At 35.1% G+C, this 19,519-nt stretch overlaps 1 protein-coding gene across 5 annotated transcripts in view; it reads left to right on the forward strand.

Annotated features, from left to right (window-relative positions):
* LOC148956107 (6-phosphofructo-2-kinase/fructose-2,6-bisphosphatase-like) overlaps nt 1-12,847 on the forward strand; it is a 121,768-nt gene extending 108,921 nt beyond the window's left edge. For 4 of the 5 annotated variants that reach the window (XM_089093742.1, XM_089093594.1, XM_089093869.1 and 1 more), the window contains 3 exons: nt 433-795; nt 6,135-6,221; nt 9,717-12,847. In XM_089093742.1, coding sequence (XP_088949868.1) covers nt 433-795; nt 6,135-6,221; nt 9,717-9,806 — 540 coding nt within the window. In that variant the 3' untranslated portion in view covers nt 9,807-12,847. The remainder of the gene's footprint in view (nt 1-432; nt 796-6,134; nt 6,222-9,716) is intronic. The other variant, XM_089093665.1, reaches the window with a different exon arrangement.
* Nucleotides 12,848-19,519: the final 6,672 nt, after the last annotated feature.

Genomic DNA, 19,519 nt, shown 5'->3' on the forward strand with positions numbered 1-19,519 from the left:
ACAAAAATTATCATTTTCAATTAATTACAATCATTTTCAATTAATTACCACTAATTAATTAGTTAAAAATTGCCAGCTCCATCAATCAATTAAATCAATTGCAGAGGATCTGCAATTTATCTGTCCTTACTTCAAGTTCTTGTAAGATTTATAATTTTTTTTCTGGATTTGCTATCGAGTTTTAATTATACAAAAATTATCATTTTCAATTAATTACCTCTAATTAATTAATTAAAAATTGCCGACTCAATTAAAATCAAACGCAGGGCATCTGCAATTTCTCGGTCTTTACTTCAAGCTCTAGTAAGATTTATATTTTTTTATGGATGTGCTATGGAGATTTAACCGCAAAAGATTATCATTTTCAATTAATCACCACTAATCAATTAAATAAAAATTACCAGCTCCATAAATTAATTAAATCAATTGCAGGGCATCTGCGAGGAGCTGACATATGAAGAGATTAAGGCAAAATACCCCCAAGAGTTTGCCGCAAGAGACGCCAACAAATTTAGCTACCGATACCCTCGTGGTGAATCCTACGAAGATCTCGTTGCCCGTCTAGAGCCCGTAATTATGGAGCTCGAACGTCAAACTAACGTCCTCGTTGTATGTCACCAGGCAGTGCTTCGCTGCCTACTGGCTTATTTTCTTGACTATCCAGCTGAAGAGCTTCCGTATATCAAGGTGCCTTTGCATACTGTGATTAAGCTGACTCCCATTGCCTATGGCTGCAATGTTGAATATCTTCACTTGCCGATTTCTGCTGTTGACACACACAGGCCTAAACCACCGGTAAGTTGGTTTACAATTGAACTTCATACTTTATGTAATGTGGTAATATGGGAATTTTAACTGTAATTTGGCCTAGAATACCTTCTAATACCTTTGGTAAATAGTTTTATGGTTTTTTTTTTTATTATTATTATTTTGGAGTTGTCCAGAAGCTGTCTTTTATGATGAGACAGGCAACGAAACATTAAACAGCCTAATAGAATTCTCGGAGGTTCATGACGCCATTTTTTCCAGTATGTGTCTCCTGTAGAATTTACCTTGTATAAAATGGAATTTCCACATATGTGTCTCAGGTACTCCTCCCCCCCCCCCCTAGTGTATAATCCTGTTTTAATTTGGTATTTTCAGGAAAAAATAAAGCTAATCAATCAATGAAAATGCGAGAATATATCTGCATTGCAAAACGGGATTTTTAGTTGGCTTCTTGTCCGTAATAACGTTATCTTCTGTATCGAGCATACGGTCTGCGAACAAGTCCCCGTTGTCACACACAAAGGTCGTATCTGAAATTTTCACACTTATGAGAAAATTACTAAGAACTATTTTCCAAGCTGTTCTCAAGGGGAATATCATCTTGGCAATGCATATATAATCAAACTTCGATGCTCCTGATCTGCAATACGCTGCCGATCCTCCCTTTAAGAGCAGCTTAAACAAACGGTTTTGGCAGTTAACTCAGACATGTTAAAATTAGTGAAAGTATAAAACAGTTGCATTTACATATGTGTTTAGCTATGACATCAATTTCTAGGCATCATCACTTGAGACCAACCAGAGCTGCTGACAAAACAGGAGACTAATTATGATTGGTCAACCAATTTCTAATTATCATCACTTTAGACCAATCAGGGCTGTTATAAAAGAGGAAAGAAATTACTATTGGTCGAAAAATCACATGCCAGACACTGATATCTAGCTAAGCATGCATGTGAATGCGACTTTAGCGAACGGTTCAAAATCTCAGATACGGCCCTCAGCCCTTAGCTGATTCTCTTCCCTTTGTCATCTTGTGCACTCCTGAATTTTTCCAAATATTTCGTACAGAATATTCATAAATCTCCTTATCGAGCTCTTTGATACTGTTGCTAGGTAACTATCATAGACATGTAGGGTAAACAATCAGCAGTTGTTTTTTTTTCAAAATCTAAAATTGAAATTAGACATTGTTCTAATCTAATCTTTTAGCGTATAATTAGACAGGAATGAAATTGAATAGAATACATGGAAATTTTATGAAGATTTACTGAAATATGTGCATTAATTGGAATATGCAAGGATGAAGATAATTCTCGTAACAAATTTGCTGTTTTGATTTACATTTTTGCTACTATTGTTTAGAATATTGAATTCTTTTTGACAAATTAATGATGCATATGATTTTTCTTTTACTTGTAAATTGATTGCTGTTCTATTTTACTAAGCTAAAATATAATAGAAACTTTTTTACATTTTATTTATTTATGTGAGAAACAAAATAATATGTAAACATTAAACAATCAAAAGAAAATAGAACAATAAGAATGTTAAACGAAATGTATGTATAATGCTTCAAGGCTACCATGGAATAAGCTTTTTAAAAGAAAGCCTGTGCATATTAGTTTCAAAATTATTTTTATTTTAGTTAAATTATTTTAGAAATCCTGGAACTGGACACTCTTAATATATTTGTGATAAAATGAACTTTTTATTTATTACTTATCATAAACAACGCCTGGTTTTCTCTGGGGCTATTTGACAGAATTAGAAAAATATGGCTCATACAAAAAAAAAAAAAAAAAAAAAAAAAAAAAAAATCAAATTTGCTTGACAGGGGAGGACGAACTGTAAAACATGAGTGAATTCACACGAGAGAATCTTACGGAAATTCATAGAGATTATGAAGGTATTTGTAAAAATTTTAATGCCTTGGGAAGGATTCTAGGATCGTTTCCTAGATACGGCCCTGTATGGGATTCTAACAAAATGAAATGTTTTATTTAGTTGCGTAAGATACGACGTTTTGGTAATAACTAATGGTTATGGTCTATTTTGCGTTAGTTTATATTTTATTTATTCTGTAATGAGTTTTGTTAATGTGATCGTCTTAGGCTTTTATGTGTACTCCTTTTATATTGGAGGTGGATTTATTGTCTCACTTTCTTAAGGTCTTTTTTCCAATTTGGGGATCAATGACAAATTGCATGTTTATTTTCGGTAATTAATGTCTAATATCATAGTAACTTTGATCAGTTTTGACTCTTTTCCGAAAACAAAAATAGACATTAGGCGAGATATACTACCAACGACATCAAAATAAAAACATTCCCTGGCCCCCTGACTCATCTTAGGTTTATTCATACCCAGAGGTGGTTTTTGGGTAGGGACAGAAGGGGCCCTTGCCCGGGCTCTGAACTTTCAAATGAATAATGTAACGGTAACAATCATTTCGTAATTTTGAACTTTTTTTTATTAAAATAAAGTAGAGGGCGAAAATAATTAGTAAATTATAGGCCAATGAATAAAATAAAGATTGAAAAGTAATTAAATAATTTAAATAATAAATTGAAAATCATTTTGCTAATAAATGAAAAGGTTGTTAAAATTTGGCTTGAAAATTTTATGGGAGACAAGGGGAGGCCCTAATCAAGATAATATAAGACGTAATTTTCAGGTACTTGGGATATGGCCACCCTCCGACTTTTTTGCAGATAAATCCTCCCCCGCAGTGTAAATATCCAGGTAAATATCCACAAGCATACAAGATAACAAAATAACTGGAAGTCTGTATAATATACTCAATAATAAAGATGTTTATAACCACGAGAAAAACTAAGAACTTAATTCTTTCCTATATATTTCGTGAATTTGGGCTTAAAAGTCCACTTTTTGAAGCCTTTTATTTGTTTTTTTTTAATATGAGTATTTAATACCAATACTTTGTTTTCATTACTGCCATGAAAAAATCGCTATAAATTTTTATGCTTTAACATTTTAAAAGTACATTCAATTCATTCTCAAAATATTCAATTAAATACCAGAAAAAAATCATCCGACTAGTAAAGACGTAAAAAAATGCATACGAAAAAATTTTTGATGTGTTGTTTTTGCCCCCCCCCCCCGAACAAAAATCCAGAATATGCCCATGTATTTCTAAAGAATCTGATTGATGTCTAAATAACTAAAAACGTCTATAGTAGAAAGAACAAAACGGAAAAATCTTAAGAGAGCGAGACATTTGATCAAGTAGCCATGGATAAAGCTTTGTTACCGTACTATACAATTATTAATTGTTGAAATATAATTAATAATTATTATATTTAATAATTTAATAATTGCTATGCTTAGTTACTACATTTAACTTCAGTTAATAATTATTTCCCTTTACGGAATAAGACTGATTCACCTTTTCAGATTCTCCTAATGAACTAAAAAATGGCTTAAAATAAATGATTAGACTTAAAGTATATTTCCCCTTTCAAACACTCAATTATGACACAACCCTACAGTTGCAACTTGCACTCAAAAGACCCAGATACTTTTAGGATTATCGTGTTATGCTGGTACTACTACTACTACAACTCACCGCGGTACCAAGCCACCTGAGGCCAGCAAAGCTGCGCACGCTCCTCTTCCGTCCCAATATATTCAAAGCATCCCTCTTTATACCCCAGGAAGTACTCATTTCCCTTAAATCTTTCCTTATGATATCCTCCCACCCTATTCGGGGACGACCTACTTTTAGTTTGACACTAGATGTTAGGCCGACAAGGACAACCTTTGGCAATATGTCATCATTCATCCGCAGACCGTGCCCTAGCCATCTCAATCTTTCTCTCATTATAGCCCTAGAAAGCGAGATTGAACCATATTTTTCGTACAGCTTTTTGTACATTTTCACATAGGATTATTCCAATTAACTATTCTCAGATCTAACCATTCAATGGGTCAGAATTATGATGTTAATTTGATTTTTTCTTGTAAAATGATCTAAGCTTACTTAAAAAATAAAAACATTCCCTATTTTCGCAGTTTTTCATGCCTGATCAACATATTTTTTAATCTAAAAAAGGCAAAGCAAATTAAAAAAAAATCATTTGCTAGACAAATAGTACTGAATCTCAGCTATCGAATGATGGCAAAATTGCCGTCTTAGTGGTTTCCACACTTCGTATAGATTTTTCTATGCTAAGTGATTATATCACATTGCGTTAAACATAACAGTTCTCACTAAAACAAGTCCTTTCACAATAGGCTAACGTAAAAATCCATAAAACAATCACAAATATCGTCTAGTCATCACAATCATTAGCATGTAATGGAGATTCAAGCTCTGATCAAGCACAAAAAGCTTTTCAGAAAAGTTCACTAACTTATTTTCAAAGTTAATTAATGGTTTATCCAGATATATCAATTTTTTTTGCTACTATATTAACCTTTCCGTAACGTAAAATAAACCAACGTAACGTAAAATTACGTTCATAGCTCAGTCTATTTGACATTGTTATGTTATGAACAAAATTCGCTCCCTAAGATTGCATAGCGTAAAGTCTTAAATTATACTACTATGAAAGGTTCTACGGCGTAGTGTGACGCTACCATTGCATAGAAAAATTCAAAGTGTAGGAATCCAGAAAAACAATATACCAATAGCGTTGGACACGTTTTGCGGATAAAGGATAACATGTTGCCAAATATCGCCTTTTTCGACCGTCCGTTTAGAGCCAAACGAAAAGCAGTTCGTCCCGAATGGGGTGGGAAGAAATAGTACGAAAGTTTTTAAAGGAAATTGGAACTTCTTGGGATGGTGTAAAGAGTAAAAATGGTTGAGGAGGTTGCGCAGCTGTTTTGGCCCCAGACGGCTTAGTGCTGCAGTGAGTTGTTAGTAGTAGTAGTAGCACAGGGGACAAACTTCATTCATAAGATTCTTTATTGACTCTACTTCTGGGGTTGTCAGTGGACTACCAGTAACAAAAAAGATTGCAAATGGGGGAGGGGTAAAGAAAAGGAGGGGGAATGTGTTTTTCAAATCTAAGGGAGTAATCTTGATGGTTTTCTGATTTTTCTTAGATAAAAAACCCGAAAAAGGGCAATTATAATGAAAATGCCATAAAAATGTTTACCTGAATCTGGGGGGAGGGGGTATATTCACTAAAAAATAAAAAAATCCCCTCCCCCTTCCATAGAATTTCAAAAATACATTTCAATTCCCGAATTTTTTAATTTTGCTAACAAGGTCTACGCGGATATATAAATGTCAGTTCCATACAAAGCTGATGGAACATGATTGAAACCATGAAAACTTTGCTTGTAGTTAGAAGAAGTAGAAACTAACCCAAATTGTTTTTCTTTGGATATTTTAGGCAGCGGAAGTAAACAGCCGAAAAAGTTCGACTATGTCAATTAGAGATTTCGCCCCAGTGGATAGCAGACAAGAGCAGATAAATGTGGTAATTAGATTTCATTGGGAAACGATAAACGTTTTCATTTTTTTTCTCATAATGCCTGAAAAAATTGGCTTCATCTGCTTTCCGCGTAAAAAGCTTATTTAATCTTGCTTTTATTTTTAGCATGTTTCTTCGAGTCGATTACGGACTTTGCCACAATGGAAAAGAGAAAAGAATAAAAAATGTGACAATTAAATTTCATTGGACAAATATTTTTATATTTATATCATGCGTATAAAAATTCGTTTTTTGTGTGTGAAAAACTTCGCTTTTATTTTTCGTATGTTTGGCTATGCCAATTATGGGCTTTGCTACAATAGATCATAGACAAGAACAATAACAAAAAAAAGAGCAATTAAATTTCATTGGACAAATATTTTTATATTTATATCATGCGTATAAAAATTCGTTTTTTTTGTGTGAAAAACTTCGCTTTTATTTTTCGTATGTTTGGCTATGCCAATTATGGGCTTTGCTACAATAGATCATAGACAAGAACAATAACAAAAAAAAGAGCAATTAAATTTCATTGGAAAACTATCTTGATTTTCTTTTTTTCTTTTTTATCTGTTGACGACAACCTTAAGCCTAAATGTGGCAGTTAGATTTCATTGGAAAGCAATCGGGGTTTTCATTTGTTTATAATGTGGGCAAAAATTCGCTTTGTCTGCTTTCTGTGTAAATAACGTCTTTCTTATTCACTTTTATTTTTGGTTTGCTCAACTATGTCACTTATTGACTCATAATAGATGACACACAGGAACAAAAAAAAATAAAAAAAAATGAGGCAGTTAAATTTCATTTGAAAACGATCTTGATTTGATTTTTTTTTTATTTGTTCGCTTTATCTGCTCTCCGTGAAAAAAGCCTCTTTTTATTTGCTTTTATTTTTTGCATGTTGGACTATGTCAATTATGGGCTTTGCGTTTATGACGTTTAGATATAGCTAAATTTAAATAAGTAGGTTTAATCTACACAGTACGTTTTTATTTTCGGGAAATTATATTTTTCTAAGATATTTTCTAATACGAATTAGTTCTCATTGGGTGTTTTTTCAAAGTTGACCAAAGTTAAGTTTTGTAAACCGATGTTTTTACCTCGTTTAACTATAAAAAAAGCTAATGAAATCCAAAAATAGCTATCTCGCGGCAATTCATAGTTTTTTAGTCAATACAAGAAACAATTCTGTATTATGCCTCCAGAACTCAAATTTCATTTATTTTTTGTTTACCTCTAGACCGCCCTATATTTTGAAAATTCACTTTTTTGAGTACTTTTATTGAAAATATCCAATTTGGTATTTTCATTGAAAAAAGACGAATTTGTCCCCCTTCCCTTTATATTGAAAATTCATCCCACCACCTGAATTATTCTCGAATTTCCGCCACTGGAAGGAAGTCATCCAAATAGTTGAAACGAAAAGTATATACGGGGATTGTCCGTAAAGTAATAGGACCGACTTGATTTAAAACAGTTATTGAGCCAATCGTTACAATTCTTTAAAAAACTTTCAAAATAGGCTCCTCTGCGTCAATACAGCGCTGCTAGCACGATTTTCAAACATTGAAGGCGTCTCAGTATGCATTCTCCGGAATGAGAGCCGCAGTATACGCTGCTTGGATCTCCTTTGTTGCCTCAAAATGCTTGCCTTTCATCGGTCTTTTCAGGCGAGGAAACAAAAAGTCCGGGGGGCATATATGGGCTTTAGGACGGCTGCGGAAGCGCTAGGATGCCGGCCTTGGTCAGGTAGTTGTTCACGAGAAAGGCGGTGTGAGTCGGAGCGTTGTTGTGGCGCAACTTCTAGTCGGCTACGATGTCTTGTGGGACCCAATTGACTCTTCGTTTGAGTCTCTTGAGCACTTCCACAGAAAACTTGGCGTTGAGGGTTTGTCCAGGAGGAACAAACTCATGGTGGACGATGCCTTTGATGTCAAAAAAGACAATGAGAATCGTTTTCACTTTGGATTCGCTCATTCTTGCCTTTTTTGGGTTAAGAGATGCCGACGTGTTCCACTCGGAAGATTGCCTCTTTGTCTCGGGATCATACTCGAAGATCCGGGACTCGTCACCTGTGATTACGTTATTCAAAGATTGGGGGTCACTTTCACACATGTTCAAATTTTCTTGGCCCACTTTCATTCGCCGCAATTTCTCGTCATCAGTGAGTACTTTTGGGACCATCTTCACGAACACATTGCGCACGTTCAAATGCACCATCAAAATGTCATGAATGATTGATTTTGGTAAATCAAACGAATACTTAGTCGACGGCCTGAGTTCAAAACTTTGCGCACACAAGTCACATTGTCGGTGTTTGTCGAAGCCAAACGTCTTCCAGCATGGTCTTCATCGGTGACCTCTTCACGGCCCTCCAAAAAGGCCAGGTCCCAACCAAACATACCATATTTTGCTAAAGCAATCTCGATAAGCCTGCTTGATCATATCAAACTTATCTGTCGCAGATTTACCGAGTTACACACAGAATTTAATCGCGTACCTCTGCTCTAATGAACGCTGCATTTTCGGCTTGCACCACTCGCAGAAACATGTCACGCAAAAATCCCTGTCCTGACTCTCCAGGTGCTCGGAAACAAATGAGCAGCCGCCTGTTCGTTAGCTAGGAACGCCCTATACGGAATCCAGTCGCCGCGCGCCAGCTCCAAAGTACAGTCGCGGAGGAAGAAAATCAGTTTTATTACTTTATGGACTAACCCTCTACATTCCTTAAGTTTTAATTAAATAGTACCCCTGGCCAGAGGTGTTTCATATGGGGAAGGGCGCCTCTACCCCCAAATGTGTTTGATTTGTTGTTTTTTTTAGTGAAGTCGCAGCGCGTTGTCCTGTATTTTTTCTTATTTGAAATTGAAAACTTCTACAGATTTCTGCAGAAATCGTAGGAATGTGCAGAAATCGCAATATCAGTCTGTAAAACTAATGGTAAAAACAACAAGTCAGTGGGTCAATTTTCTTCCCTCCCGGCTTGGTCCGAAAGAAAAGAGAAAATATCTGGCTAGTGACACTATTTTCCCTTCTCGAATATCAATTAGTCTCGAATATCAATAGTATTTGTGTCGTGGATTATTCATTGTATTTTCTGTACGTTTTAGGATTTCTTTAATTCATTAATAGCGATTTCTGTTCGTTTTAAGTGTGATATATTATATGACATCTTTTTCACTTGTTTTTAGTTCACCTCTGTCAATGATATTATTGCCCCTTTTGCTTCTCATGAATTAGAGATGGATCTAGAGGGTGCTTTTAGGGGTACGTGTCCCGCAGAAGGTCGAAAGCCTTACTGATGAGAGGAGCAGAGGGGCAAAAATACCAATATGGAACCCAAATCTGTATAAATCCCCCCCCCCTGCCATTCCAACCATTAATTCATGTATCTTGTCCTGTAATATAGATTTAGTATTTACGCGTAAAATTAATTATCATATTATATGCGGCCGTTGATTAACGTTCTAAAAGTTAGTAATTATTTAATTTGTTTTGCAGGTTCCTGGCTTTCTTGATGACAAATTCCGTGGCAAGCCGTCTGACATGTCTGAAACTGACGGAGAGGTTGAATTGATAGCCAGCCGGTGATCATCTAAATGTTAGAAAACGATTGTCCTTATTTCGTTTTTTTTTACATATCATTTTTTTGTGCTCATGTGTTTTAGTAGATGGTGTATTAAGGGAAAAATTGAGGCTTAAAAGAATCTAAATAAAGATCTCGTGGATATCTATTTACATAAAATCAATCCAAATAGAGGTCCATTATGTTTATTCTTTATAGTTTATTAATTTGCATTCTTCTTTTAATCAGGGGTTATAGTTAAAAAAAAATATAGGGGAGGGGGACGAGGATATTTTTTTAAGATGCAAAAGAAGGTCTTCGAAATCCAAGGGTTGGGGCTTTTTTTTATGAAAATTCCAAAAAGACAATCTTCAAAATTCAGAAGGAGTGATTGTCCCTCTACATCTCCATCCCTCTCCTTAATTGGTCTACTTTAACTGCTCCTTAATACTTCTTTAACTGCTAAAGCAAAAAACTTTAATGCATTTACAAACAAATTTGTTTTGGTATTTGGATTGGTTTTTTAATTTAGGAATGACTTCACTGATATTCTTTTCTTAAAGATTGACTTTAAATATGCCTGGTTTATTTGGAACTATTAGCCTCAATTTTTATCGAAAAATTTATTTCTGATTTAGTATATTTATATCTGTCCAATTAGGACTCGGAATTTTAGTGTGTTTATCACTTATGGGGCGTTCAGACGCTGGATTCCGCCTCAGACTCCGTCCAAGTTTTCCGCTTAGAATGGTTGAAAACCGAAAATAGGAACTACCGAGCAACATTTTTAGAAATGAAAACACCTATTTAGGTGACAATTATGATTGTGAATTTCCTATTTTTGAAAATACCTTTGACTTTCAACCATTCTGAGCGGGAAACTTGGACAGAGTCTGAGACAGAATCCAGCGTCTGAACGTCCACTTAGTATTTTATTCTACGATTTTTTAAATGTCTTTCTGTGAATTCGATTTTAGTTTGATCGTAGAACCATCTGAATTTTTGAACTCAACTATTAATTGACTGATAATGCGACATTTTGTGTTTTTGACAAGTTATCCATAATAAAACAACATTTGCGAAAAAATGCAAACACGATAACGTTTTATGTTTTTTTCATGGGGGGGGGGGTCATCCCTACAATTGGTTTATAATTTTACGCAATGTGTATAGGTATTTCCTAGGTTTAAACGAAAATATGGGTCATACCGTTTGGAAATATCTTTTTAAATTAATCGCGGGATTTTATTGAGTTCAGTATAAATTGAAAAAATGCATATGGAAGATCACCTCAATCAAATTTTACTCGATGCGGCATCCGGGGTGTATAGGTGAATACCCTGGTATAACTTCTTAAAATACTTTAAGATAGAGATTGCTTAAAATCTAGTGGCCAAAGATGTTTAATTTCGCTTGAAGATGATTGTCAAAATTTGTTTGTTATACCGTTCTCAGCAGGGGCAGATCTAGAGCAAAATCTTGGGGGAGGCCCAATGTGACAAGGGCGCCAATGAGAAAAATCTTGGGGGGGAGATATGGCAAAGGTGCCAATAATTGACCAAATTGACAAATTTATTCTAAAAAGAAAAAAAAACAATGAATGATGGCACCAGAAAAAATATGGGGGGGGGGGGTCCCCCTGCCCGCTGGATCTGCCACTGGTTCTCAGAGGGAGGATCAGCAGAACAATGTATGTTCAATCACACTTCGGTTATCCTAATCCATATTATCCTCTTTAGAGAAAATTAATGCTCTTTAAATTGACCTCCTAAAACTCTGTTAAATTAAACCCCTCGGCATTAAACCTCTTGAGAAAAGATTAATAATCGATTATTGGCAGTTGTTTCAAATGTGAAAATGGCACATATGACCATTTTGCGTGACAACGACAAAGCATAATGTATATTGTGGTATAGTAAAGAGTGTCTTCTAAAATATGTTTAAAGAGTGGATATATATTCCGTTGATTCTAGAAATGGCACACAACTTATATCGGATCTTTATATCCTTCTGTTTGATTCACCATATGGACGAAAAAATGGGATGCGAAACTATTTAGCAGCGTTATAATCTACCTTTTTTTTGTTTTTGTTTAGACGAAAATTCGCCTAAAGTTTTTAAATTTAGCTTCGTATTTCGGCCATCCGTTGTCAAAACATGGGCATAAAACAGAATGTAGGCAAGTTTTGAACTCGGAAAGCCAATTTTATAGTAAAGTGATTCTCAAATTTTGTAATTGGTGAATGTTCTTATTCATAGTTACGTACCTTCTAAGATTCCTAGTAAAGTAGTTCCGTATAAAATTAGTTTATTGTAGAAATTTAGAGCTGAGATTTAATTTTCTGTACGCAAAGTTGGTGCTGTTAAGATTAGGGGCGTTACACGTATGGTAGCAGTAAGGGCGTGTCCAAGACTTGTTTGGGAGGGGAGATAGTTACAAAAAGAACGCTACAGAACGCATCGTAATCCATTTTAACTTTCTTTTTTTTTTGGGGGGGGGGATGAAAAAGATTTGTTTTTCCTTATAAAAAAAATGGCTTGGGGGAGGGGTGAAAATTCGTACCCCCCCCCCCCCCTTATGAATACGACCTTGGTTAGCAGGTTCTCATCAGGAATAATATATAAGCCTATTACAAAAATACTAAGCCTACATACATGAACATGCCTTTATATATTTTACCCAGATATTGAAGGCTTCTTGCCTTTGCCCTTCAAACTGAATTGAGAAATCCTGAAGCCAATAAAAATTGTGGCTGTGTAGTCAAGGAAGATGAATTTTAAAAATCCTTATAAATTTTGTTCCAAAACATTGACCCCCCACCTCCTCAAAAATAGTTTGGACGATGTCCCACCGTAATGCATTTCATCTTCAATGATCATATGTAGTGGCGTCTCTGGTCTGTAATTTTGTTGGACGGCAATTTATGACACCACTTTTCTGAAAAGTTAAATTGAGAATTTTTATTACCTATTGTTTTAAATAGGCCTATTCTTGACTGAATCTCAGCAGTTCATAGTTTTTTAAGGCTGTGGTTTTATCTTTATGAATAAAGTAAATTAGTTTTAATATGAAGTGTTTTTTAGTACCAGAAACGTCAGTAGGGTGATGGTCAATATATTAGCTTATATTTTCATTTCAGAATGGGATAAGTTCAATTGACTTTAAAAAATTGTTTAGTTTAATAATATTTTTGTTTCCTATTTCTATGGAGATACTTCAGTAATGCAGATATAAAGAACTTTTGTTTGGGAATAGAGGGCTAAGAACTTGAAAAAATAGCAAAAATAGATGAACTACATCAACAACGTAAGAAGGAAAATCGTGTTACCGAAAAAAACTGGATAAACATTTCGCAGTTCATATTATTGACTTACGAATAATGTGAACATACCACTCGATGCCTTTTTTTATGCTCTTTATGAATGTAACAATCATTTTTGTCGGAAATGAATTTTACCCCCACCTGGCCACCCCTATATATAACAATTCAGGATATATAATTGCACATTAGGGGGGGGGGAGTAAAGTTTAAACTTACCTCTCATTTGCATCAGAAATAAACTTTACACCCCCCCCCCTAATTCGCAAATATATTCCCTGAATTGGAATATATATAGGGGTGGGGTAAAATTCATTTGCGACAAAAATGATTATTATATTCATAAAGAGTATAAAAAAGGCATCGAGTGGGCCAAACGTTAGATGGCGTTGATACTTTTTTTCTCGACATTTACCGCCCGTTTACACTCGTATAAATTACCTATACGGGCGCTGTGGGCTTGAAGCAATTTGTGATATCTTACGAACAATATAAGTATAATTGTATTAATAGTAACGAGCTAAAATGGAGTATTTGAAAAGCCCATTTTAATTAAGTATTATTATACAGGGTCAATGGATGTCCAGTCTCACAGGTGAACCTAATCTCTGGCCGCAGAGCCGCTCCTAAAAGCGGCTCAGGTTGGCGGTGCTCCAAGAAAATTAATTTCAGCCCCCTCTCCAGACTCAAATATAAGCCAAAACGAATCAAAATGAAAAATTTGATCAAACTAGGTGCCCCCCCCCAAGCTGCGGTGCTCGGGACAGCTGACTTGCTTGCCCCCCCCCCCCCCTTGAATGGCTCTGTCTGGCCATAAGCTTCAACCCACAATTCCTTTAAATAATAAGAAATGCACCATATACGAGGAACTCAGCTTTTGGATAGAGTTTCAAAAGGTTATAGAGTCTTCTGTTTTCATAATTAAATATGGCTTATTTTACGAGAAAAGATAGTTGAGGTTTTAAGAAGAATGAGAAGAGTTTCAATATTTTGGTTTCGGCCAAATTTTTTTTTATGAAGAGTTTAACGAGCAAGTTCGTGTAACTCCTTAAGTTCAACTGATTAAGTTGTTATTAATTTAACGGTAAACAAGTGGTAAAACGTAAAGAATTGCGCAAAGGAAAATACAACAAGTTTGGGTTATATGTTCGTTGAATGGGGGGGGGGGGCAGGTGCGGCTTAAAGTGAAGCAAATCGCATTTAGGAATGATATAGGTAAGCATTTTAGAACGTTTTAAAGTAGGTTCCAGAATTTTATCGTCTTTCCTTCTGGAGAGTGGAAATGTCAAAATCGGGGGGGGGTATATTTCACCTGCAGTATTTTGTTTTGCAAAGTCAGTGAAGAATTGTTCAATGACCTGCTGTGTCCCTTGCCTCCTTACCTCTGACCTTCTTGGAGTGCCCTTACCTCTTACCTCCTTAGAGTGTCCTAATCTCATTGGGGTGCCCTTACCTCCTTGGAGGGCACTTCCTAGTTTCAGTTACCCAGTCCTTCTGGGCAGCTGGAGACTGTCCAGTTGGAGGACAAAAATGGACTCTTTTTTAGCGTAAATTTAGAATTTTTTAGCAAGTTCAAAGGGATAAAGGAATATATTTATCCCCTTACTTCCATCCCTGCATGTACCTATTGTGTTATGGCTTCTAAGTTTTTGCTTAAATTTTTTGTCAAAACTTAAAACAGAGAAACATAAATAATTCAAGAAGTTCTTAGTAGTGGAATACCTCCGTGACATAATCGTTCATATGTTTAGTCTTAAGTAAAGTTTTCGCGTTAGCCAAATTGAAAGAGCTATAGCCAAAAGTAAGCTAGACACTGATTGGAGAGGAAACGAACTCCACCACTACCACTACCATCCATTGCAACACCAATTTGCCAGAGGCCAACGTAGCTGGACAAGATCCTGCTCACCCTAATCTACTCAAAGCTCTGCTTCTCGCAGGGAGCTCTAATTTTCTTTAATTTTTTTCTTAGCACCTCTTTCCACCACATTTAAAAACGGCCTCTATTCGTTTGGTTTCTCATAGATAGCCAAAAAGCATGATTTTTACAATCCTATCATCCGAAAAACAGGGTTTAGCTACCTTATCTGTTTTTCACTTTAGACCTAGAAATCAAGATCAAACAAGATTTTCGCATAGCTCATTGTTTGATATACGGTCAGTCAAATCGATTTGAAAATTTCGGGAATTTTTTTGGGGAAGGAGTTAAGGGGACAAATAAAATTACTTTGACAGCCACAACTGAGTACACGCTACTTTTTTTGTCTTATTGGTGTTTCATTTAACAGACCCTGCTGCAAGTATGTAACAACGATAATATTTTAGAAACATGGGGTCAATGTCACGTTCAACACATGTAAGTTTGTCTAGCACATGATCATGTTTATGTCCAAAGTTTAGTCTCACGGTTCAACGTGGCAACACTGAAGAAAATGTTGTATTTCACTAAAAACTTCATAATCTTGAAACAATCGAAATTTCTTTTTAGAAAATTGTGGTTTTCAGGAAATGCGTATTTCAGGAAAGCATCACTTGAGCTTTAGATTAAAGAGTGTCAGTCTAAGGAGGGCAACAGTCTCCCTTAAATATAGGATAATTTCTGTTCTTTTTAAGTTTTAACGTCGCTCTTTCGATTTTAATTATTAAAAAGTAATTTTTCATATTTAAACATATTTAAGTTAGGTATTTGATCATGTTCGTGTTGAATTACCCAGGGGCGTCCTGAGGCTTATTTTATTGGGGGGAGGGGGGGGTTCTTCGAAAATTTTACCGAATTGCTACCTAATTTATGCCGAACTTTCTTCAGAAATCAAGAATTTTGCTAAATTTCGGCCGATTTTGCTAAATTTTGCCTTCGGCACAATTTTACCAAATGGCAAAAATGATGGGGGGGGGGCGCCCTCCCCTTCCCCTCGTTGCGCCCCTAGAAATACCTAATGGGTACTTTAAACTCCTTAGACAGTTCCTCTGGGAAACATTTTCCAGCGTTTCTCCAGGTAGATTCAAATGCATAGGATTTTGATGAAGAATGGAATGATTCCTATAAGGTGTTTCTGAAAGGCCAAAAGGGTTTTTGAGCTTAAATTTCATAAACACAACACATATAAGGTTGATACAGCTTTTTTTTATTTTTCAAAAGGATGCTATCATATTGGTAAAATAATAAAATCATAAAGGTTATAAGAAAAGATCCATCAGGCTACTAAAAATAACGAAGCTAGCCAATTACAACATACCTGGAAATTGCAACATATTTAGTTTCATCTGCGATTAAACAGCTTTTGAATTAAGATAGGCAATTCGATTTGAATTTCTTAATTTGAATTAAGACAGCCAGATACCTTTTGCAATGGCTCAGACGTAATCAGTCTGGCGATGTAGGGCTTTTGTTGCAAAGGTTTGATTGTTTCTCTGGCTTACTAAGTTTAGACACAGTCTTGTATTTGGCTACAAATTCATGCATCTTTATCAACCCGTAAAGAAACGCAATTTAGTGTAGCCAAAATTACAAGTATCATTTGGTAAACATGTTCACATTGATATAATCTTTATAATGATTTATATTTTTAGAACTATTGCTATTTCGCTCTTATTATAATTATTTTTGAAATATAATTTGAAGACGGGATTGGCGCTACAGAACAGAAAATCCACCACTTTACGACTGAACATATTTCCTTTCTTAAGGATTTTCTTTCAACCTTCAGAAAAATTTTATATGTCTGATCATACCTTTTGTGAGTTTTTCGAATTGCCCATGCTAAACAGCCTTATTGATCCATTATTTTTATCTTAATGGAAAGACTTAGCTTCCTATTCTTACAAACTTTTTTTTCAACTGAAATCACTACGGCTTAGCTATTCTATTTTTTACATCTTCACAGTATTTCTGTCTACTTTTGAATGCAATTCAAGAACGTCATTAAAACTTAGCCCAATAGGCACTATTTCACATGTGAGGCACACTAGACTTGTAATCCTTTGTCCGGGAGGACATGCGTTCGAGTCCTTTTGCTGCTGGTTATTTGGATTGAAACGGGGATCAGTGGTGTGACTCTGTAAGCTCAGCCAGAGTCGACCCAGCTCTAAATGTGTACCTGGAGAAATCTGGGGAAGGTAAAAAGGAAAGGTGCGCAAAAGCACAGAATGGTTAGCTCCCGATCCCCCATTGTACTTCGTGGATGAAGAGCCATGAAACAGAAATCAGCACCGCCGGTAGGGACTATAAAGTTCAGTACCATAATTTTTACCTTTTTTTCTACCTTTACACTTAAGCTCCATAGTCCTTTTTTAGAAGCACTTATGAGCGCAAAGAATATTGTTAATCTGTAATTGTTAGTATTTGAAATTACCGGCTGCCTTTTAAGATAACTACATAAAATTTATATTGTTTAAGGAACCGCACATCTATAGCTCTTTCATACTTGCGGTATTGCGAAAAATAATTTATATCTATATAATTTATATTATAAAATTTATATAATTTATAAATAATTTATATTACTCCAATTGCCTTGTGCTTGAGCATTCATTCTTGAAGCAGTGGTAAAAATAATTCAAACATACGCATAAAGAACAGAGAGTTAAGGGGGAGGGCAGACCCCTTCATATATGTGACCATTTATGTTCACTTTCAGTTTTAATATCGCTCTTTACCTTCATTTGACAAAACTTGCTTTTGAGTTTAGTTTCTGTTTGCTTTTAATACCATTAATTAAAAAAACTTTCCACAAAATAAGTTTTTCAAAGAAAAGTAAAGAACTCCATTAAACAAAAAATGAGCAAAAATAAAATCAAATAATCTACCAAGCGTGAAACTACTACAAACCAGCATCGATAAATAAATGAAACACCCAAAACGAACAGAAATTACAATAAATAACCGAGACAAACTCAAAAGGAGCGGAAAGTAACATACATTGGGTGCAAAACCCTTATGCCTTCCCAAGGCCAGAACAAAATTTGTATTTTACTCAATAAATTTAAAGGTTTTTACTTTTATAACTTTAATAAATCAAATAATATTAACATTTTTAATACTAAATATCATTATATGTAAATTAAACTGACAATGCACATTCATTTGTATTTTTTCAGTGAAGTGCAAATTTTGTTCTGGTCTTGGGAAGGCATAGGGGTTTTGCGCCCAACTTATGGCAGAAATTTTGCAAAATTATCCAAAATTTAGCAAAATTCTTGATTTCTGCAGAAAATCCGGCATAAATCAGGTATCGATTCGGTAAAATTTATGAAGATCACCCCCCAGTGAAATGAGTCTCGGGACGCCCCTGCCTCAAAACCCACTTTTTAAGTCAAAGTTGAAATTTTCTAGACCAATGCTGCGGGAAGAAAGCTCATTAGTGTATTTGCTTTTCAAATCAAGTTTTATTGGCTGAAATATACTTATAACCTTACGATAAAAGAGGAACTTTCACGCCCCCTCATTAGAGCTCATACTGCACACCCAATTACAGTCTTGAAGAACTAAATAAAACAACAAAAAGCAAAACAATAAAAAAACATTGTTTCAACAAAAAGCAAAACAATAATAAAAACGTCGTATAAACGTTATTTTCTATGCGTCTACGATAAATTAACTTAACAAACAAAAAGACCTATAACCCAAACAAATAATATGTTACTTGTATGATATATCGACCACACTATATCATACAAGTAGCCATGTTAAGAAAACAATTCTTACTTCATACTATGCAAAATAACCATAGTTAACACACTTTGCATGCAGTCCCACTATACTTTACCCCCAGCCCCTCTGATTCGCAAATAAATAGCTCAAATTATATATTTGCTATCTATGCGTCTCAGTTGTTTCAACCCTTGTACCTGTAAATTGAATCAACTGTGACGAAACAAAAACAGGAAAAACAAGTTACGGGTGGTAGAATGCATTGAAAGTACATAATTTGGGGCATATATTTGCATACTAGGGGGGGGGTAAAGTATAGTGACGCTGCATGCAAAATGTGTTAACTATGGCTATTTTGCATATTATGAAGTAAGAATTGTTTTCTTAACATGCGTCCTTGCTTTGGTCAATATATCATAATGTATCAAAAATATTAAAAAAATTACTACCATCTAGTCCAATAAAAAAGCCAGGCTGCCTTATAAAGTTAGATTGGCAAAGTTGGTATGGTCCATAGAGTCCAGTAAAATATCTAAGAACGTGTGTTACGAAGCTTAAATATGCCAAAGGGTCTAAGACTAGTAAGTAAAAATTCACATGAATTGGATACAAGCTTTGGTGTAGAGAAAACGATTCTTACTTCATAATATGCAGAATAATCATAGTTAACACATTTTGCGTGCAGCCTCGCTATACTTTACCCTCAACCCCTCTGATGTGCAAATATATAGCCCAAATTATATATTTTCCATCAAACTGACAATACGCG

Source organism: Artemia sp. Qi Xiang Cuo, chromosome 1, assembly GCF_049724085.1.
Source record: "Artemia sp. Qi Xiang Cuo chromosome 1, ASM4972408v1, whole genome shotgun sequence".
NCBI lineage: Eukaryota > Metazoa > Arthropoda > Branchiopoda > Anostraca > Artemiidae > Artemia > Artemia sp. Qi Xiang Cuo.